The 22662-nt window shown below is 41.3% G+C and overlaps 1 protein-coding gene across 1 annotated transcript in view; it reads left to right on the forward strand.

Annotated features, from left to right (window-relative positions):
- ryr2b (ryanodine receptor 2b (cardiac)) overlaps window positions 1-22662 on the forward strand; it is an 89735-nt gene that overhangs the window by 16228 nt on the left and 50845 nt on the right. Inside the window, exons 31-54 of the mRNA XM_067455682.1 lie at window positions 22-182; window positions 1383-1542; window positions 1829-1915; window positions 2435-2661; window positions 3862-4693; window positions 11258-11458; window positions 12053-12158; window positions 12268-12408; window positions 12552-12828; window positions 14206-14320; window positions 14506-14638; window positions 14748-14851; window positions 14944-15079; window positions 15170-15356; window positions 15442-15550; window positions 15740-15860; window positions 16083-16252; window positions 17744-17967; window positions 21099-21189; window positions 21287-21427; window positions 21554-21717; window positions 21889-21967; window positions 22080-22169; window positions 22291-22428. Of these exons, the coding sequence (XP_067311783.1) occupies window positions 22-182; window positions 1383-1542; window positions 1829-1915; window positions 2435-2661; window positions 3862-4693; window positions 11258-11458; window positions 12053-12158; window positions 12268-12408; window positions 12552-12828; window positions 14206-14320; window positions 14506-14638; window positions 14748-14851; window positions 14944-15079; window positions 15170-15356; window positions 15442-15550; window positions 15740-15860; window positions 16083-16252; window positions 17744-17967; window positions 21099-21189; window positions 21287-21427; window positions 21554-21717; window positions 21889-21967; window positions 22080-22169; window positions 22291-22428 (4194 nt within the window). The remainder of the gene's footprint in view (window positions 1-21; window positions 183-1382; window positions 1543-1828; window positions 1916-2434; window positions 2662-3861; window positions 4694-11257; window positions 11459-12052; window positions 12159-12267; window positions 12409-12551; window positions 12829-14205; window positions 14321-14505; window positions 14639-14747; window positions 14852-14943; window positions 15080-15169; window positions 15357-15441; window positions 15551-15739; window positions 15861-16082; window positions 16253-17743; window positions 17968-21098; window positions 21190-21286; window positions 21428-21553; window positions 21718-21888; window positions 21968-22079; window positions 22170-22290; window positions 22429-22662) is intronic.

Below are 22662 nucleotides of genomic sequence, written 5' to 3' on the forward strand. Positions count from 1 at the left end.
ATCTCCTCTTTCTCACTGCAGTATTATTACTCTGTGAGAATCCCCTACAGTCAGGAGCCTTCTTACGTTTGGGTTGGATGGGTGACTTCTAAGTTCCACCATCATGATGTGACCTTTGACCTGGACAGCATTTGCAGCGTCACAGTCACTCTTGGGGATGAATGGGGGAAAGTTCATGAGAGGTAGGACTCATGGGGCATCTAAAAGATGCTTTATCTTTAGACAAATTATTTTCTTTAGTCCTTTTGTTGAATACATAGTGTAATTTATGTGTCAGTGTTTTACTGTAAAATAAAACTTTTTTTTTTGTAATTGAAATAAAGCTGAAATATAATAAAATATAGAGAGAACAATGTTCTGCAACTGAACAAAACATGCCAATAGAAAAAACACCAGCAAATTAAGAAAGCATCTTCATCAGTTTGACAACGTGTGCTGCAAATACTTAGCCTGACATCAAGATGTTTGGTCTGGAAACTGCCCATTGACAGGGCTCAATCCAAGGGGTGGGATAAACGGTTGTCTTTCAAACTCCCTCTGCACGCGATAGGATAGAGCTACAACCAACCGGAGCAACGAAGGTGAAGCAGAGCTCGTTGAAAGATTAAACTTTTGCCGTATCCGGTCGACAAAACTCAGAACACATCTTCCCTTCTTAAGAATGACTTCAGTGCCGTTCTTTTCTCAGAGAAGAGCTTAACTCCAAGTCTTCCAGAGTCGCGGTCAAAGCTGATTCGAAAGACTGCCATTCGACAGTTTCTATGTTTACTAGAAGCATCGACAACACCAATGACGACTGACAAGTAGACATTTGTAACGGTGGTTGAACTCAAATGAACTAAATCATTTATTTTACAAATAGTTTTGTTCTACAAAAATGGCCAAAAATTAAACAATCCGGGATAACAATAAAACCCGCCACTTACATAAAAACACAGAAAATTTCAAAAACGCCTCATTTTCACAGAAGTTTCATCTGCTGGGTTCGTCACTTTTAGGGTCCCCTTGAAATATTTCCAGTGCGCTCTGTGCTGTTTGCAGGATGTTTCTGTATTGCATTGTGGACTTTTGCAGCACATGTGTTGTCAAACTGATGATGATGTTTTCTTAATTTGCTGGTGTTTTTTTCTGTTTGCATATGTTTTCTTCAGTTGCAGGGTGTTGAGCTCTCTTGACCACTGTCAAATAGAAATGACGAAAAACAGAAAATGACAAATGAGTTTGAGTACTAAAATTACTACAAATAAAACTGAAATAAAAACAACTTAAGCTATAGCTTTACAAATCTACCTCCTACTCAAAAAATATAAAAATGACACAAGCGCATAAAATTGATATATAATATAAATTTGATATAATACTGGTTTGTGTGTATTTGTTAGTGTCAAGCGTAGCAGCTGTTACATGGTGTGTGCAACAGAGGGCAGTGTTCTGTCCCACAACCGCAACAGCAGTAGCCTGGAGATTGGCTGTCTGGCTGACACAGCAACAGGGCTCCTGACATTCACTGCTAATGGCAAGGAGATTGCGACATACTACCAGGTAAACATCAAAGTCAGGGGCTGCAGTTTGAATATTTAGCTTTGCATATGTATCATTATTGTATAATTTAGGTTATACATTAGATTAATCTAATAATCTTTGGATACTTAGTCCCATAAAATACCTTAATTCAAGCATATCTTGACTAGTCGTGATTTTAGCCACAAACAGTCAGAGAAGCACTTTCTACACACTATATTATAAAATTATCCTTATTCATAGGTTTTTCTTGTTTAGATGTTAGTGTTTATTGTAGTTTGACTTCAGCGTTTGTCTCCATTTGTAGGTGGAACCTGGCACCAAGCTCTTCCCTGCTGTTTTTGCTAAACCCACCAGTCCCGAAGTCTTCCAGTTTGAGCTGGGACGTATCAAGGTACACCCAATACATCAGTTCTGTTCTCCATGGCCAGACCAAATAAATCTGTGAAAAAGTGCTTCTTTCAGCCCATTGGGTGTCCTTGCAAGCTTTAAAAGAATTTAATTGCCAGCAATACCTCCTTTGCCATTAATAAATAAAAACCTTAAACGCTCAGTCTTAAAATGGGCTGCAACACATCCATTATGGCTGAGCTTGGCTTAAATCAGCACAAGAGTAGATCAATATCAAATTAGATTTTGTGCACTCTGATATCTCCATACACAAATAGAAATCTGCACTTATATATCAGATATTTTGTTTTTATGCCACTGTGCATTTAATTGTATTCTCTCCCTTCATTATATATATATATATATATATATATATATATATATATATATATATATATAGTTAAGAATGCCAAGTAAAAAGCATTTCACTATCTGCCCATAAATAAAACATCAAATTAATTTGTATATAGTTTTCCCTATAATATTGGCAGCAGTTTATATTTATTTGTATTGTTGCCCACAGAATGTGATGCCACTATCAGCGGGAGTTTTTCGGAGCGAAAGAAGAAATGCGAAACCTCAGTGCCCTCCCAGACTGTGTGTTCAACATTTAACGCCTATGCGGTGGACTCGAGTACCCGACCATGCTCCGCCTGTGGAAGTGACCCGTCTGGAGGAGAGATATGGCTGGAGAGCTCGCTGCACCCAGATCCGACAGGTCACCACCCTGTATATACCTGAGGAGAGCAGGTCAGAGGTCACTTTGGAGATATCAAATTGCTGCTAATATGTACACTTTTTGATTTTTTTGCCATTTTTATCTGAGCAAAAAATAAGAATTTTGTTAATTAGAATTTTAGACATCACATTTAACAAAATGGAAATGTGTGGCATTTTGTACATTTTTAACACAACAATAATATCAAAACTGAATTGTTTTGTGTCATATTTTATATATTTGTATATGTAACCTCTACTTGTCCCTGCTTGACCTTTGGCCTATTTTGTATTATATTAATTTATTTGTATCATCTTAATATTTACAGCTTTTCCCCCACCCTAAAAATCTGCTGTTTAAAAATTCTGTTCTATAAAAAACACTTTTGTTAAAGGTGCCCTAGAATGAAAAATTAAATTAACCTTGCCATAGTGAAATAATAAGTGTTCAGTACATGGACATCACATTCCTGCAAGCAGTAAGTAGCGATTTTATCCACTTATCGACTGTTTAAACGATTTCTGATTAAATTGAAAGTTTCTTAGAGAGACAGCATTGTCTAGATGACGCAAGATGCTATTACAGTAACAATTGAAACACCAAGTACCATACAAAACTAAATAGTGTGTCTAATGACAAAGGTTAATATTATTTTGTATTACAAAATACAACCGTAGATACGTTGCTTACAGATCGCTCACTCGATCCTTCTAGCAAACATCACCTTTTCCACTATATAAGTTAAAACGACATATAAGTAAAAACATTTGACAAGGCTATTCATTTTGTATAAATATAAGTTATATTTTTGAGAACTGAAGTAGGCCTATGATGTTTTTGCATGCTTTCAGAGTACATCACAGTCACTGCGTAGCCTACATTGTGACTAACGTTATTTAAACATGCAGTATCCTTGACGAAAAAAGACAAGTCTAAAATGTAGACTGAATGACACTTTAATTGAACATGTCAAATGGAGATTGCTGAAATGCAGCTTACTTACAATTTATAGGGTTGTAAATGGACCTGCAAAACTGTATCTGGACACATTTTGCCCTTAAATAAGGCACATACCCTCTATGTAGATATCAGAGAACAATTTAACATATTGTTTCAACTCATTCTAGGGCACCTTTAAATAAACAAAACTAAATTGGAAAAAAAATCCAATCTATCAAATACAATTTGTGTTGTTTCTCTAGTTCCATTATTATCACGTCCCCCTTTTTCAGGTGTGTGGACATTCTGGAACTGTCCGAATTGCACAATCTCCTGAAGTTTCATGACCACACCCTTCGCCTCTACTCAGCCCTTTCAGCTCACGGAAACACACATGTAAGCCACGCCCTCTGCAGCCACGTGGACCAATCACAACTCTTGTTCGCATTGCAGTGCTCTAGAATGCCAGGTCAACTGCGGATAAGTTACTACAACCTCCTCATCAACACCCACCTAGCTGCCCATGCCAGTGCCAGGCAGGCAATGAATCATGAATACATTGTGCCCTTAACAGATGCAACACAGTCTGTTACACTTTTCGGAAACAATAGGAAATTGCAAAGATTCCCAGGAAGTTACTTCAGCACTTCCTTGTGGCCGAGAATGCGCTTCACATCGCCTTGCTTTGTTAGAGCTTATAAAATAGACATGATGGAAGGTAATAATGATGGGGCTTTGTGGAGTAACTTGCGCCAAGACAGCCCAGAGTTCCCATTGGATGTATTAAAGGCTGTTGTCACTGCAATGCTGAAGGAGGCAGTGACAGCAGTTGGGCAGGGTGTGAGGGATCCGGCAGGGGGCAGCATAGAGCTCCTGCTGGTTCCTCTGCTCGGTTTACTTCACACACTCCTGATGATGGGTGTGTATCAAGGGACAGATCTCGAGGCCGTGTTTAGTCTCATCCTGCCAGTCAGTTACATGAGAGGAACATGTAAAACAGAGGAGATGGATGAACTTGAAGAGAGTGATGGAGAAAGAGAGGAAAAGGAGGATAGAGATTTGGAGAATAATGTCCCTCATCAAAGTCTTCTCCAGATGAAGCTTCCAGAAGCTGTTAAATTACAGGTTGGCACAAATAATTTACAGATGTTGTTTGCCCAAAAATGAACATTTTGTCTGCCCAATCCTGTTCCTGGGGATGAGTGAATGAGGGAATCCAGATCCAACCCTGATCCAATACACCTGCCAGTAATTATCAAGTTCTTTTGAAGAATGCCAGCCTTCATATGCTATTGGAAATTTCCTACTTCCCACTTCTGAAGTTGTGATTACGAGCATATCTAATTTTTACCTGGGAAACTAGTTTTTATGATTATTCCGATAACACATGTGAAGGCAGCATTACTTTACTGATTCAGTTGTGTTTGATCAGAGTTGAACTTTGCAGAAAGGATTGGCAGTTTGAAATAGAGTTTCTTATATTTTGATCTCTAATGCTCACCAAGGGTACAATTATTTAAACAAAAATACAGTAAAAACTTTAATATTTTAAAATATTAGAACTTATTTTCGGAAAACAGATTTTGCTGTTTGATATTTTTGTTAAAGGGGTGGTAAACACATTCTTTCGAAGGTTATGTTTGTGGGGGGCACTATAACGTGTTCATGCTTTGTTTTAAAAAACAACAACATTATTTTTCATATATTTTACCTTTATTCTACATCTACACTGCTCTGTCTCTCCTTGTAAAAACGGTCTGATGGGTTCCAGGTTCTATGAAGCCGGTCCCTCAAAAATACGCAATGGGCTCAGATTGGTTAGCTGGCCTAGTGTGTTGTGATTCGCTAACCACCTAGTGCATGTGTTCCGGGAAACCCCTTACCTTTACCGGTAGTCTGTAAAGACTGCGGATCTACACCTTTTGCATTTTTAAAACGATTATACCCAAATATCTGTCTCAAGAACTATTAACCCAAAACAAACACTAAACCTTGGCTTTACTAGTAGCCAAATCAGACACAGAACCATGTTTAGCATGCCTGTAGATAAACAAGCATGTAGATAAACAATACATAAAAACTCTAATCAAAGAATAATTTACACTAATTCCAAGTTCGCTGTTGAGATTTATAAACAATTTGTAAGGTTAGATCTTTGTCAGATATGGTTAAGTATAAATGAGCATTTAACAAACTGGTTTGCAGAGCCAAACAGCGTTGTCATTTGTTTACTTCCTTGCTACAACGTACAATTAACAATACAAACTTTTACAGGAACTGTAAATTGTAACTGTAACTTTTATACATAGACGAAAAATAAATCATACTTACAGGTTGTGGCCCATAAGCTTCTGTTTTTAAAGTTGGAACTGCTCCATCTTTCAGGACAAGCCGTCGTGCGAATCCTTCATTGAACTCGGTACGATTGTGGAAGCTTTCCTCTGTAAAATATGCAGCACAGAGAGCGAGATTTGGGTAATAATTATGAGGGACCGAGTTAAAAATAAATTTTAACCATTGATCCTTAACTCCCCCAACCCTAGGCTGAACAAAGTTGACCTGCAATTTGGATGAAAATAACAGCGTTTCCTCAGCATTGTGGCAACAACACTCCAGCCTACTTAGGCCCTGTACCACACTCCAAAGCAATAAAAAATGGCCCTTATTATATGTTCTCGGAGGAGGGGTTTATGCAAATATTGGGGTTAGTGATGTCAATACCTTGGAGGAATGTCTGTAGTCCCTAACGGGCGTTTGCTGTAGTCCTAAGAAATTGATTTCTTTAAAAGCAAATATCTCCCTTTGCTTTAAACTTTGAACGTTGTAACGTTGCAGATGTTGTTTATGCTCAAACAGCAACATTACACACAAGCTAAAGTTAGAAAAGTGAAATCGTGTTTAACCACCCCTTTAAAACTATGATAAATTTTGATTGATTCTTTGATTAACAAAGCTCAAAAGAACCAATTTAACGAGTCCTTCCTAAATACAATTGTTTATTTATTTTTCCTCTTTTTTTTTTCATTTTACTTGCCTTAAACTTTTGAACGGTATGTCACAGTTTCCACAGCAAACATTGTTTTCAACATTGATAATCAACATCATAAATGTTTCTTGAGCACCAAATCAGCATATTAGAATTACTTCTGAAGTATCATGCGCCTGAAAAAAAATCCAGCTTTGCATCACGGAAAAAAATTACATAATACAAAATACAAAATATATTTAAAATAGAAAACGTCTCAGGTTACGTATGTAACCCTAGTTCCCTGAGGGAACGAGACGCTGCGTCGAAACGCTGTGAGAACGCCTCTGCGTAAATGCGTCGTGAAGCGCGTGTAGAACCAATCCATCGGGAGATCGATCGTCGCCGACGTGATGACGTCATCGACCGGAGACTATAAAAGGTCCGCGAACACAAACAGGAACTAGCTTCTGATAAAGCCTGAAGTAAGTGATCACGGGCACGCCGGGAGTATGGCAGGGCGACGCAGCGTCTCGTTCCCTCAGGGAACTAGGGTTACATACGTAACCTGAGACGTTCCCTTTCGGGGAACTCGAGCTGCGTCGAAACGCTGTGAGAACGCTTATACCCACATCGCCATAGGACCAAGTGTCTCGTATGTGTGAAGCCGAAGCGCACACGGTTACGAGAGTACCTGCGCCCCAACAGTAGATGCCAGGTCTAGTTCGTAGAACCTGACGAAGGTTAATGAAGACGACCATCCGGCCGCGTTGCAAATATCATGGAGGGAAGCCCCCGACAAAAGTGCTTTCGAAGCAGCCATACCCCTGGTAGAATGCGCCCGGACAGCCAGTGGAGACGGCTGCCCGGCCGCCTCGTAAGCAAGTGAAATGGCCTCGACCACCCACTTGCTCATCCTCTGCTTAGATACAGGGGCCCCCTTCTTAGGGGGCCCGAAACAGACAAATAACTGATCAGTCTTTCTCCACAGGGCAGCTCTGTGGACATATGTATCCAACGCCCTAACAGGGCACAGCAGATTTAATCTTTCCTGGTCTGACGTCGAGAACGGAGGAGGACAGAAGGCTTGGAGAGTGATGGGGCCCCGTGGGCTCGTAGGAACCTTGGGGACATAACCCGGCCTGGGATGCAGAAAGGCTTTCACCATCCCAGGCGCAAACTCTAAAGATGAGGGTGCTACAGACAGGGACTGAATATCTCCTATTCTTTTGAGAGATGAAATGGCCAAAAGAAAGAGTTTTTAGGGTGAGGAACTTGTCCGAAACCTCCTCTAAAGGTTCGAACGGTGGCCCAGACAAGCCCCTCAAGACAATGGCCAAGTCCCATGCTGGGAGCCTCGAGTGCATAGCCGGCCTCAACCTCAAAGTGCCACGGAGGAAGCGTGTAATTAGAGGGTGTCTTCCCAAAGACACTCCACCGAAAGGGACGTGGAAGGCACCCAAGGCCGCCACGTACACCTTTATTGTGGAGGGGGTCAACCCTGCCGAGAACCTTGCCTGCAGGAACTCCAGCACTGTACCAACCAGGCAGTTAACTGGGTCCCACTGGCGTTCTCTGCACCATGCTGAGAAAAGTTTCCATTTCAGAGCGTACAGCTTCCTCGTGGATGGAGCTCTGGAGTGAAGGATGGTCTCTACGACCTCGGCCGAGAGACCTTCCTCTATGAGCCTAGCCCCCTCAGAGGCCAGGCCCATGGTTTCCACATCTCCGGGCGTGGGTGCAGGAATCTCCCGCCCGCCTGAGAGAGTAGATCCCTCCTGGTCGGAATCTCCATCGGAGAGCCTCCCAGGAGAGATATCAGGTCCGAAAACCATACTCGGGTTGGCCAGTATGGAGCCACTAGAAGTACCTGGGCCCCGTCCCGGCGTACCCTCTCCAGAACTCCTGGAAGCAAGACAATCGGGGGGAAGGCGTACAGAGGTAGCCTCGGCCACTCCTGTACCATGGCATCCAACCCCAGCGGGGCTGGATGGGTCAGAGAAAACCACTGCGGGCAGTGAGAATTCTCCGCCGAAGCAAATAGGTCTATTTCTGCTCTCCCATATACCTTCCATAGGAGCTCCACCACCTCTGGGTGAAGTCTCCATTCCCCGGGCCTCGGCCCCTGCCTCGACAGGCTGTCTGCTTCCTGATTCAGGACCCCCGGGATATATACTGCTCTGATTGACAGCAATTTCCCTTGGGCCCACAGGAGGATCCGATGTGCCAATTTGTCCAACGGACGGGACCTCAGACCCCCCTGGTGATTTATATAGGCGACCACCGACGTGTTGACTAGCACATGGTGGCCCCTGAGGTCGGGCAGGAACTGTTTCAATGCAAGAAACACTGCGAGCATCTCTAGCCGATTTATGTGCCAGTGCCGCTGATGTTCCTGCCATAGACCCTGGGATGAGCGACCACTCATGGTCGCCCCCCAGCCCGTGAGAGAGGCATCTGTCTTTAGCGTTACGCGACGAACATGAGCCCCTAACACGGGACCCTGAGATAAAAACCCCGGGTTTTTCCACATGACCAGAGCACGTAGGCATCGCCGCGTGACTTTGATCATGCAGAGCGGATTTCCCCTCGGGGAGAACCCTTTTGTTTTGAGCCACCACTACAGTGGCCTCATGTACAGTAGGCCAAGAGGTATTACGTTGGACGCTGCTGCCATGAGACCTAACAGTTTCTGGAACTGCTTCACAGTGACGGCCCGGTCTAGCTTCTGCTCTTTGACTGCTGCCAGGATCGATGCTATGCGTGTTGGCGATAATTGTGCCCGCATAATTACCGAATCCCAGTCCACGCCTAAAAAAGTGGTTCTCTGAGCCGGAGAAAGCACACTCTTCTTGGCGTTCAGCCTCAACCCCAATTTCGACATGTGTGCGAGAACAGCATCTCGATGCTGAACCGCCATCTGTTCTGTATTCGCTAGAATCAGCCAGTCGTCGATATAATTCAGTATGTGGATGCCCTGCAGACGCAACGGCGCCAGCTGCATCCACACACTTGGTGAATGTGCGGGGTGACAGAGCTAGACCGAAAGGAAGTACACGATATTGGTATGCCTCTCCCCCGAAGGCAAACCTCCGGAACTTCCTGTGATGTGGAAGGATGGAGACAAAATACGCATCTTTGAGGTCTATGGTGACAAACCAATCCTCCGATTTGATCTGCGACACAATCTGTCTGAGTGTGAGCATCTTGAACTTGAGCTCGGCCACTGAGCGATTTAAGAGATGCAGATCTAATATCGGGCGTAAGCCCCCATCCTTCTTTGGCACGATGAAGTAACGGCTATAAAACCCAGACTCCCTGCCGGGAGGAGGAACCCTTTCTATAGCCCCCTTTCGCAGGAGTGTCTCTACTTCCTGTGCCCTCACCAGAGCCTGCTCCGGGCCCACCTCTGTAGGTAGGACACCGCTGAAAGGAGGTGGCCGCCCTTTAAATTGAATGGCATACCCCCTTTCGATTATCTGCAGGACCCAACGAGATATATTTAATAGACGTTTCCATTAGTCTAGAAAATCTACTAAGGGAACCAGCCTCTCGAGGCTGGCCTCTGGTGTACTTTGAACAGCAAGCACAGTGCCCTGAAGCGGCGGACCGGCAGGGAACGACTGACTTGACTGCTCGGGAGCCCCCCGAAGGGGGAGCGGACCACCCTCGAGTGGCCCGCGGGGACCGTCTGCGCCCCGGCATTGCGGCGGGGTTGGCAGCGCGGCCCCCAGAGGGCGCTGCAGGACAACGGGTACCGTAGGCAGAGGTAAACACCGTTTCCCTTCGGAGGGGACTACCCTCAGCGTCCTTTTGTTTCCCCTGCCCTCCGAGGAGGGGGCGGACCACCCTCAGGTGGCCCGCGGAGACCCTCTGCGCCCCGACATTGCGGCGGGGTTGGCAGCGCGGCCCCTTGAGGGTACCGAAGGAAGACGGGTACCGTATGCTGAGGTAAGCACCGTCTTCCCACGGAGGGGAAACTAAGGGAACCAGCCTCTCGAGGCTGGCCTCTGGTGTAATTTGAGCAGCGAGTGCAGTGCCCTGAAACGCAGGGGGACCGAGCCGCGGGGAACACGAGCCGAAGCACCCTCCTCGAAGAGTGCCCGGCGGGAGCGCAGCATTCTTAACGGAAGCCGCTCAAAAAATGCTCGCAAGCGGCCCCCTCAAGGGCTGCCTGAGCGTGCTGCGCTCCCAAACAGCCATACACAATGAGTGTGTTTCCCACACGCAATATATATATTTTGAGGGCAGGGATGAACACACTGTGAAATGCTGTTCACTCGCCATAATCTCCTTTTTCTCTTTATGTTATAAAATATATATCAGATATATTTAACAAAGGTGGAAAATTCTCTCTAATGGACAGACAAAAACACCAAATAGACAGACAGGTTCACACAGATCGCTTACTGAAGGCACAGAAGCTAGTTCCTGTTTGTGTTCGCGGACCTTTTATAGTCTCCGGTCGATGACGTCATCACGTCGGCGACGTCATCACGTCGGCGACGATCGATCTCCCGATGGATTGGTTCTACACGCGCTTCACGACGCATTTACGCAGAGGCGTTCTCACAACGTTTCGACGCAGCTCGAGTTCCCCGAAAGGGAACAAATAATTTTAATCAAATAAATTAATCCTTGGCCAGTATCAGACTTCTTTCAAAAACATAAATAAAAAATCTGAAATATTCTAAACTTTGACTGGCTTTCTTTCTCTTCATCAGGTGTGCCACCTTCTGAAGTACTTGTGTGACTGCCAGGTACGTCAAAGAGTAGAAGCTGTGATGTCGTTCTCAGGTGACTTTGTTGGTCGTCTCCAAGACAACCAGCGCTACCGGTACAATGAAGTTATGGATGCGCTCAACATGTCTGCTGCCCTCACTGCACGCAAAACTAAAGAGTTCCGTTCCCCCCCTCAGGAACAGGTTAGAGGTCATAGGATAACTGAATTAGACTATATACTTCTCACCTTCTTGTCATTCCAAACCTGTATGACTTACTTACTTCTATGGAACACAAATCAACATATTTTGAAAAATGTTGTCCATAAAATAAAAGTCAGTTTTTTAGAATATTTTATTTTGTGTTCCACAGAAAAAAAGTCATACAGGCTTGGAACATCATGAGGTTGAGTAACTTTTTTTTAATTAATTTTTTTAGCAACAGATATTTTCTGAGTGAAATGGATTTTTGAAAAAAAGGAAAGATTTAGTTTGGGAACTTCTGTCTATTAGCTGTTTATTGGATTTAGGCAGATCTGAAGGCAAGCTTGCAGTCATTTGTAAGAAAGGCATGGATTTAAACAAAGAAAAAAAAGTTTGGAGAACAGTCTGTAGTTTAACCTGAAGAATGAGTAATCTATTTGATTAAAAAGTATGAGGTCCAACTTTAATAAAAAAAATTAAACAGATGAATCGTTGATAAGAAAATCTATAAACATGCCTTTTAAAAATAGTGTAATTTTTCACTTCATGCAGATTCAATCTGTCCTAATGAGTTGTCTTTTTTCCTCCGTTCAGATAAACATGATGTTGAGCTTCCGGGAGGAGTGTCACGATTGTCCGTGCCCAAAGGATATCCAAGATTTGATGTGGGAATTCCATCAGGATCTAATGACCCACTGTGGTAAGCAGCCAATTAGGACAACCGTTGCCATAATTGTATTTGCCATCATCTGACCTCTCAAGCATGAAGCATGTATTCCCATGTCGTTTTTTTTCTTTGTTTATTCCAGGAATTAAGATAGACAATGATTCAGAGAATGAGAATGAGGATGACCTGTCAATCAGGAATCACCTCCAAGGCCTGGTGGATAAAATAATTCATTTAAAGAGGAGAATGTCTGGTGTGCCTGAGGATTTTGTGAACAAATCCGGTCAGAAACATTACCAATCTTTTTCATTATATTGTGGGACCACACTGTTATGAACTGTGTTAATAGCCTCTTGATTCTAATACCAGTACTAAAATTGTACAGGTACAGTGATTCTAAGCTAAAACAGACCTCTCTCGTTCTAGTCTCTCTGCAGCAGCTAATATCAGAGACCATGCTGCACTGGGCCCAGGAGGGGACGATTGAAGACCCCGATCTGGTGCGGGCTGTTTTCAGCCTGCTGCTACAACAGTACGCGGGGCTGGATGGCCAGATGTCTGCTCCACTACAGAAGGCTTACTGTATCAGCCAGGCATCTGTGGAAGACACTCTTAACCTACAGTGGGCTCTAGCATGCATTCGTTCATTGCTCACGGCCAGGATGGGCAAAGAAGAAGAGGAACTTATGATTAGAGGATTGGGGTGAGAGATGATGGCTGCAGTGCTAAATGTTTCTCTCTCTTATTGTTAATTGGTATTTTTTAAATAGCATGAGAGTAGCAAACTTAATTGAAATTCATATAAAACCCAAAGAAAAGAGAATAGTTTGAGTTTACCATTTTAGCTTTGGCAATATAATATGTATGTACACTACCATTCAAAGGTTTGGGGTCAAGATTTGTTTTGAAAGCAAGACTGTTTTATTCAGCAAGAATGCATTGTTAATCAATGTATACTGTTAAATTTGCATTTATCTGATTTTTTTCCCCACTGTTTCGACAACAATATTACGCAGCACAACTGTTTTTACCATTGATTTTGATAATAGCGAGGGCTTGGAACCAGAGGGGCGTAAGTGGCATTTTGGGCGAAAATGCGTTCTATATATCAAATTAAAGGTCTTGATGAGCTTTATCTAGTTGTGCCAAAAAGACGCATCAGAAATCAACCTGTATTGAATAAATCAACAAAACAACAAAGACCTAACACAAACGTTTGAGCATTGTTTGGAGCCAGAGGGGCGTATGTCCACTTACGACCTTCTGGCTCTGAAAAATACGAGAGCCTACAGTATTTTCAGAGCTAGAAGGGCGTAAGTGGGTGATGCTCTAAACAGCACTAGCTAAAATGGCTGACACGAAAGAACAAACACAAGAGTTTAAGAAATTCTGGCTAAGCTACATGAATTCACCCGGCATTCAGGTCCCAAGAAGGAGGATCAGGGAGAAGAACTGCCTCCTGTCGCTACAAATGCAATGAAAACAATATTTTAATATTATTGGGAGATGAGAGATGCAGCGAGGCAGAAAGACTTCATTGTCAAACATGTTGTCAAAAGAGAGTTATTGACAATAGTCTTATTATTAATAAGTGCCTGGATCACCAAATCAGCATAATATAATAATTTCTAAAGGATCATTTGACACTGTGACACTAATCCTGGCTGATTCAGCTTTGCCATCACAGGAATACAATTGTTACATAAAAAAAAAACAAAACAAAAAAACATTAGAACAGAAAACATTTAGTTTAAATTGTAATATATCACAATATTACTTTAAAAAAATAAAAAATAAAAATACAGTCTAGGTGAGCAGACCTAGAAACTTCTTTCAAAAACATTAAAGAAATCTTACCAACCCCAAACTTTGAACAGTAGTGTATTTTCATGATTAAGCACAAATGCATCATACAATTTTTTTTGCATTTCTAATTAGGCACTGAACAGGATACCCATGAAATGTCTCAACCAATAGAATTACTTTTAACACATCCCATCATGCAGTTTTCTTCTTTTTTTCTGTACTATGTCTAAGCCAGTTTATCCTGTATTTGAGACCTGTGTTTTCTCTTGTGTAGTGACATTATGAACAATAAAGTTTTCTATCAGCATCCTAATCTGATGAGAGCTCTGGGGATGCATGAGACCGTCATGGAAGTTATGGTGAATGTCCTTGGTGCTAGAGAATCCAAGGTAATAATACTAACAAATACTTTCCTGGATTTTCAGCTTATGTGGTCATCATTGTACAGTAGTCCGATATCAGTTAAATAATTGAACCACACAAATTAGAACCTAATCATTAGATTAAGTGGAATGTTTTAATTTATGCACTTCAGTGAGGTCTGTGTTAACTATGATGCTCTTGCCTCATTAAGGAAATCATGTTCCCTAAGATGGTTGCGCACTGCTGTCGTTTCCTGTGTTATTTCTGTCGAATCAGTCGTCATAACCAAAAGGCCATGTTTGATCATCTCAGCTACCTGCTGGACAACAGCAATGTTGGGCTTGGTATGTTCATACTGATACTGATATAGTTTAACCCATAATTAACCTTCAACCTGAACATTTTTAAAGAAGTAGACAAAAGTAAATGTGATTTTTCTTTCTTTCTTATCAGCGTCTCCTTCAATGAGAGGATCGACTCCTCTGGATGTGGCGGCCGCTTCTGTCATGGACAACAACGAGCTGGCACTTGCTCTTACAGAGGCGGATCTGGAGAAAGTAAGACTAACTGACAGATTGCTTTTTCTCTCTTCTACATCCCTTCTGACTTATATTGAACTGATCCCGTCTTTCTGAATCTGTTTGTACAGGTTGTGCAGTATTTGGGAGGTTGTGGTTTGTGTAGTTGTGCTCTGCTAGTCTCCAAAGGATACCCTGATATTGGATGGAATCCTGTAGAGGGAGAGCGTTACCTGGACTTCCTGCGCTTTGCAGTATTTTGCAATGGTAATGATCAGTTTTAATCTGGAATCCTGACATGGTGAAACCTAACTGAACACCTTTGGTTGGTTTTGATTACTTGTTCTCCTCATTCAGGTGAGAGTGTTGAGGAGAACGCCTATGTGGTGGTGAGGCTTCTGATTCGCCGACCTGAGTGCTTTGGCCCGGCTCTTCGAGGGGAGGGGGGGCATGGTCTTCTAGCAACCATGGAGGAAGCCATCAGAATTTCCCAAAAGCAGGATGGAACCAGTGTAGCCAGTGCACACAGTTCCAACCGGACACTGTGAGTGTTGCATTTCAGTTTTATTCTGTCTTTGTTTTCCCCATTCTCGCTCATATCCGTGTTTTGTTCTGACCTGCACTCTTAGTGACATGCTTGATGATGAAGATGATGATATCATCCACATGGGACACGCTATAATGACCTTCTACTCTGCTCTCATCGATCTGTTGGGTCGCTGCGCTCCTGAAACACATGTAAGTGTTTCGGGAAACCTGCTGGAAAAGCAAGATAAGCGCCTCATAATGTGTTTGAAGGAATGCGTTGGAAAGGACTAATTGGTTTTATCTACTTTTTAAGGCCATTTCAGTTTTTATTAAAGCTTTGAAAGGTTCTTCAAGGTTTGCTAATGGTTGTCTCTATTGTGTGCTCATGTCGTCTTGCAGCTCATAGAAGCGGGGAAAGGTGAGGCCATCCGATTCAGGGCGATCTTGAGGTCTCTTGTTCCCAGAGAGGATCTGGAGGGCATCATAAATATTCCTTTTAGTTTACCAATTGTAAACACAGGTGCGTGTGAGTGTGTGGGTGTTTGTTGACTTGTAAACGTAAGTAAAATATACAATCATGATGTAAAATCAGTCTTTCTAAATGTATTTGATTTCTAAAAACCGGGATCAGTGAAATAAGAGAGCCAGAGCTCAGTTTTTAAATAAACTAAACACATTTAGTTTGGAGTGGCCAAAAGTGATTAATTAGTGGTTGAAAATATTTTGTGCTTGTTATTCTCAGATGATGTAGTGATCGAGCCAGATATGTCTCGGATATTTTGTCCGGATCACAAAGCAGCCATGGTGCTGTTTTTGGATCGAGTTTACGGAGTTCAGGACCAGCAGTTCTTGCTACGTCTATTGGAGTGTGGTTTCCTGCCGGACCTGCAAGCGGCTGTTAACATGGATACTGTAAGGGGGTAGACATTTCATGTAGGAAAAGTTCACCCAAATTTGAATATTGTCATCATGTTGTTTTAAACCGATATTACTTTTTTTTCAGTGTAACACAAATGGGTTTTACCTGAATGTGGTTCCTTTTTCCATATAATGCAAATGAATGGTAATGGAGCACTTGATCTCCAAAGAAGCCCATTCAACTCATGTATCATTTTAAAGTTTTTTTAAAAGTCAAACAATATGTTTTGTGTGAGGAACAAACCTGCAATTGAATGTGTTTATTTGCTAAAAAAAACGTTGAGTTTGGGAGTTCTGACTTTCCATTATTAAGAGTTAGACTTGAACCCTGCAATTAATGCCAAAATAAAGGTCAAGAGGGGCTTAAAGGCTTGTAGTCTTAATTCTGCATATTCCACAGCTCTGTCCTACATATTTTAACAGCTCTGTCTGAATGCAGCATAAAAAGAAAATATAATATCAAGTTCACCCACCCCGAAATCAAGTCAATCCATTGACATATGGGTCCGGTAATTGCAAAACTGAAGACATTGACAAAACACAGAACTCAACATACATAGACAAATGTAGATATATATATATAATGAATTTCATCATTACTTATGCTCATCAAGGCTGCATTTGATCAAAAATGCAAAAATGCATATCTATCATGACAACTCTCAGAAGATTTTTAGCATGGTAATGGATATGACAATGGGTCTTGGCATAATAGATCTGTTACACTCCTGCTGCTGAAATGCTGCTGCTGTTTATTATTGCTGTTGTTTTAGATTATAGCTGCTGCGGCTGATTTTTATTATTATTGTTCCTGTTGCAGAGCAAGTATAATAACTTGCTACTGCCACTCTGCTGTGAGCATGTAAAACATGCTGTGTCTGCTGCACAAATAGCAAATATCAGTTATCCATAGCAGCTCTATACAGGTGGAGCTGGGGAAGATGAAGGGTTTTAGACAAACTCGGAAAGGTCGCAGCAAACTGCTGTAGAGAATGGTAATCAGCTATTTAAATGCTGAGCAGCAACCTCATTGGCCTCAACACAGACGAATCAGCGTGTGCCAAGTAGTTAACGTTGTAAACCATCAGCTTGCATTAAGCATCTAGAGTTTCATGATAGAACTAGCATTAAAACACTAATATTGTGAATTTAAAATACATTTTAAATTGAACTGAAAATAAAAAAAGCATTTGTTTTATTTTAATATATGTATCAGTTATTTGTCTAATATATTGTTTTATTATCAATGTTGAAAGCAGCTGTCCTGCTTACTATTTTTTGTGAAAACAGCGAACAGTGAACTTTGATGCAGGACTCTTGATGAACAGAATGTTTAAAAGAACAGCATTTGTTAGAAACAGACATTTTTGGTAACAATGTAAAAGTCTTTACTATAACTTTTGATACATTTAATGCATTCTTGCTGAATACAAATATTAATTTCTTCGCTTCTTTTAAATATTCTGTATATATCTTTTTCTGCAGACGGGGTTAGGTGGAACAGATATGGCACTGGCCCTCAATCGATACATATGTGTGGCCATGCTGCCACTGCTGAGTAAGTATTCCTCTCTACTGTGTGACTCCTCATCTGTACGGACCAGGCCGGTGGATGGGCTTCTGGAGGGTGTCTACAGCCTTTCTAAAGCCAGTGGGCTGACCAAGGCCCAGAGAGATGCCATACAGGACTGTCTGCTGGCAGTGTGCGGGTAAGGATGTTAGACGTTGCTTCTTTTTGTGTTGGTCTTATTATTTAGTAAAAGTGATTAATATGATTGACACAATTTCAAGAGTGACTGTTTTAGGAATCTCTGTGACTACAGTTAGGTTCATATCTATTTGGACATAGAACCCCCCTAGATATTTACCTAAACATATTCAAGCTATGGTTGTATAATGGATATGGGCTGAAAGTGCACACTCTCAGGTTTAATATATACATCCACATTGGAGGAAGGATTTAGGACATCTCTTGAGAGTAGCCACCCCCCCTTTTCAAGGGACCAAATCCAATCAGTAATTGGAACACTGAATCAAAAGCTGTTACATAGACAGGTGTAGGCTATTCGTTCATTATTTCTGCATCAATTGATCAGGTAAAAGGTTTGGAGTGAATTGTAAGTGTAGTATTTGCATTTGGAATCTACTGCTGTGAACTCACATAATGCATTCAAAGGAGCTATCCATGCAAGTCGAATAGGCCATTATTAGGCTTCAAAAACAAAACAAATCCATCAGAGAGATAGCAGGAACATTAGGAGTGGCCAAATCAACAGTTAGAAAAATAATGCACTGGTGAGCTTCACTGAGGCCTGGACGTTCACAGAAGACAACAGATGATTGCAGGATCCTCTCCATGGTAAATAAAAACCCATTCACAACATCCAGCCAAATAAAGAGCACCCCCCAAAATTTCTAAAAATTCTTACATTAAGAAACATTTACGAGACAAGTAAAAATGATTGTCTTGTTTTGGGGAAAAATAACTCAAAATTAAGAGAGTTTTTGCTTAAAATAAGTGGGGTATGCTAAATAATCTTGTTTTAAGTCCTGCAAAGGGTGTACAGAGCAGGGTGCAAACCATTCATGAGCTTAGAAAAGAATAGAAAAGCAAGATTAAACTTTGCCAAAAAGCATCTAAAAAAAGCCTGATCAGTTCTAGAAAGCATTCTTTGGACGGATGAAAGTTAAGATCAACTAAGATCAACCTGTACCAGAATGATGGGAAGCAAAATGTGACGGAAGACAGAATCTGCCGGATTAATTCTGAAGTGTATAGGAATATACTGTAGTATACCTAGATTAAAGGTCCCCTGGCATGGATTTTTTAATTATTTTATAATGTTTACTGAGGTGTACTTATATTGTTAGTATGATTTGTACATCATAAAATGTCATTATTTAAAAATAATAAGCCCTCTGGCTTGAATGCTCTGTCTCAAGGGGTGTGTCTGCTGTGATACTTCAGTGAAAACGCCCTAATACTCATTTCAAATGCAAAGATGTCTGCATTTGAAATGAGTATTAGTTTACCGTATGTAGCGGAGGGGGAGTGATTAAGAGAGGTCTGCATGCAAGCGCTGTCAGCCAGAGAGGGAGACTGAGCACTGCACTCGTGGACCAGAGAGACGATAAAGATTACTGAGAAAGTTATATTCTACTGAGTTGTTGAAAGTGCTGTGAGCGCGAGTTTATTTTGTTTTTATCTGAGAGTTCTGAATAAACACGAGTCCCAGTCACGCCCACCCTGTCGTCTTCCTCCTTTAAGAATTGAGTACACAGGCAGACTGTTGATCACGTGATTGCAGCGATCTCATCATTGCACCGCTATTTCTCTCACAAAATGCTTTGACCACAACTAACAGCAAACAAGACATTGATATGAATACAGTAAGAGCTTCGTTGTTGAGCATAACAGCGTTATTCATTATAACGGCAGTTTGGACAAATGTGCAGATACACTCGCAAGGTGTGATTGACAGCTTCAAATGTTATAAAGAGAGTTTTCTTTGATTACTCTCTTTAAATTAATAATTTAAATAACAGATTTGTCTCATGCTACTAACAGAAACGATGTGAAGTTGTTTGTTTAGTTGCTGGCTTGATTCACTGGTGCATAAACAGCATTAAACAATTTAGAAAGAAAGTCTGTGTGAACTTAAATGATTAGCTACACATCAGATATAACTGATCACAGATCAGGGAATTTCCGGAGAAAATAAAATTAATCCACTGGGACTCTGATGAAGGAACTGAAAAAAAGACATCTGTTTTCATTTGTACAGCCAAACACTGAGCAACAGCCATGCTCTCTTGAGGACAAACATATATAGCGCTGGCATGGGCGTGCCAAATTCTTTGGGCGGAGGAAAGGGAGGTAACCGTTCCTGGTATGACGTCATAAAAGGAAAATTCAAGATCGGCTCGTCTGAGTTCTCATTTTCTCAAAGGCAGAGAAACACAGCCAGAATTCGGTTTTCACCAATCTAAATTTCTAGCCACTTGGGGACAATATTCAGGCTAGGGGAACTCATATTAATGTTAAAAAAAATCATAAAATGAAAATTTCATGCCATGGGACCTTTAAGCCAAATGCAACAAAGTTGATTGGAAAACCACATAGCAAAAGCAACCCAGGAGTTTTTTTAAAGGAAAATAAACGAAAAATTCTGCAATGGCCGAGTCAATCACCTGATCTCAACCTGATCGAGGATGCATTTCACTTGCTGAAGGCTAAACTAAAGACAGATTGACCCAAGAACAAACAACTACTGAAGACAGCTGTAGTTAGAGCCTGGCAAAGCATCAGAAAGGAGGAAACCCAGTCTTTGGTAATGCCCATGGGTTCCAGACTTCAGGCAGTCATTGCCTGCAAAGGATTCTCAACAAAATATAAAAAATCATTTTATTTATGATTATATCAATTTGTCCAATTACATTTGAGCCCCTGACAATAAAAGGACTGTGTATAAAAAGTCTTGCAGTTCCTAAAAGTTTTACTTGATATTTTTTGTTCAACCTCTGGAATTAAAGCTGAAAGTCTGCACTTCAAATTTATCTTGGTTGTTAAATTTTAATTTTATCTGGTGGCATACAGAGCCAGGAGTATGAAAATGATGCCTGTGTCCAAATATATATGGACCTAACTGTAATAGGCCATTAAATGAGGATTAACTGTATCTGTCTGCCTTTCCTTGCTCTTGAAGGGCTGACTTTAAGATAAGTCAATTACTGTATTACTGTAAATTACTGTAAGCAATTCTATATTGTATGGGTCTGTACATTTCATAACCCATTCTTATTATTTATCGACTGCTTGTGTGCAACTTCATTCCCACAGAAAACTGAATCCCTCCATGCTGCAATTTCTTCTGCATAATCTTGTGTTTGATGTCCCTCATCTTTCAGAAAGCTCCAAGATGCCATTGAAGGTCTATAGAGAAAACCAAAAAATAAAGCATTTAATCAAAAAATATTAAAAGATAAATCAGGTACTCATAATTCTACGGTGCTCACTTCCTCTCCCAGCTGTTGACCAATCATTATGAGCAGAACAGGAAGTACTACTGTCTGAATGATGGATGGGGAGGCTTTGGCTCTGCCTCTGAGGAAGAACTTTGTCTGACCAGGAGGCTGTTTTGGGGGATATTCAGTGCTCTTGCCAAAAAAGTGAGAAAAGACAGAAAAGGCTTTTTCATTATACTCAGTTTGTTACAAATATGCAATGACCCATGTGCCCATACAATTCATTGCTCAGAAGAAGTATCTTTTGTATCTTATCAATCTTTTTCACAGCCTTATGATGCAGACCTATTCAAACTGGCCCTCGGTTGTCTCAGTGCAGTTGCTGGGGCGATTCCTCCCGACCACCTTGACCCGAGCTGCACCGGCGGACGAGAGAGACACTTGGCGATGGATTCTGAGAGGCGGTTTTGTTCTCGACCCCTGGACACCTCAAAGTAAGACTCCTATTGACTTAAAAGGGCCATGACACATGCATAGACAGGGCAAATAAACATGAGCTGGATCTAATTGACCATGGTCACTGATCTCAGAAGTTCTTTTTCTGAAAGGTGTAGTGTGTTTATTTGATATGTGATGAATAATCAATTTTTGTCATACATTTATAGTGTGACAATCCCAGAGAGGCTTGAATTTGTGGTGAACAAATACGCTGAACATACACATGAGAAATGGTCACTGGACAAGGTAATAAGTTTCTTATTACAGGAATTTATTTGATGATAACAGCCATTAATATAGTGAAAACCTTGGGAATTCTGTAGTTTTAAAGCCAGTTTGTTTTATGATTCTTTTCCAGTTTGGTAATGGTTGGGTTCATGGAGAACAGCTTTCTGAGAGTTCTAAAGTTCATCCACTCCTTAAACCTTACAGAGCTCTATCTGAGAAGGTATTTAATGCTCCCTCATGCACATTACAATCAACAATACCAGATATTCAGTATTTTTCAAAGAAATTAAACAGGCAACATGCAGTTTTTTTTCACGCATTGAGGTTGCTCTGTATATTAGGATAAAGAAGGTTATCGAGGGGTCATTAAAGAGACAGTGAAATGCATGCTGTTCTTGGGCTGGACCATTGAGAGGACAAATGAGGGGGAGTCACAAGGCTTTCACAACCCAGCTAGGAAGATCTCACAGTCTGGCAAGGTAATGGACAGTGTTGGGAAAAGTTCATGAAAATGAATAAGCCTCAGGCTGAAGGAAATGCAAATTCACGGCTGCACGAAAAGTTCAAACAAACCTTTCAGCTCTGCTGCTATTCTATATTGCAGAAAAATAGGACAAACACTTTTACTTCAGGAATAAAAAAGGAAAAGAAACACAAATGTGATGTTTAACTAAGATCATTTTTGCTTATTAGTATGGTTGAAATGGATCATC

The sequence above is a fragment of the Pseudorasbora parva genome, chromosome 10 (genome assembly GCF_024679245.1).
Source record: "Pseudorasbora parva isolate DD20220531a chromosome 10, ASM2467924v1, whole genome shotgun sequence".
NCBI classification, from domain to species: Eukaryota; Metazoa; Chordata; class Actinopteri; order Cypriniformes; family Gobionidae; genus Pseudorasbora; species Pseudorasbora parva.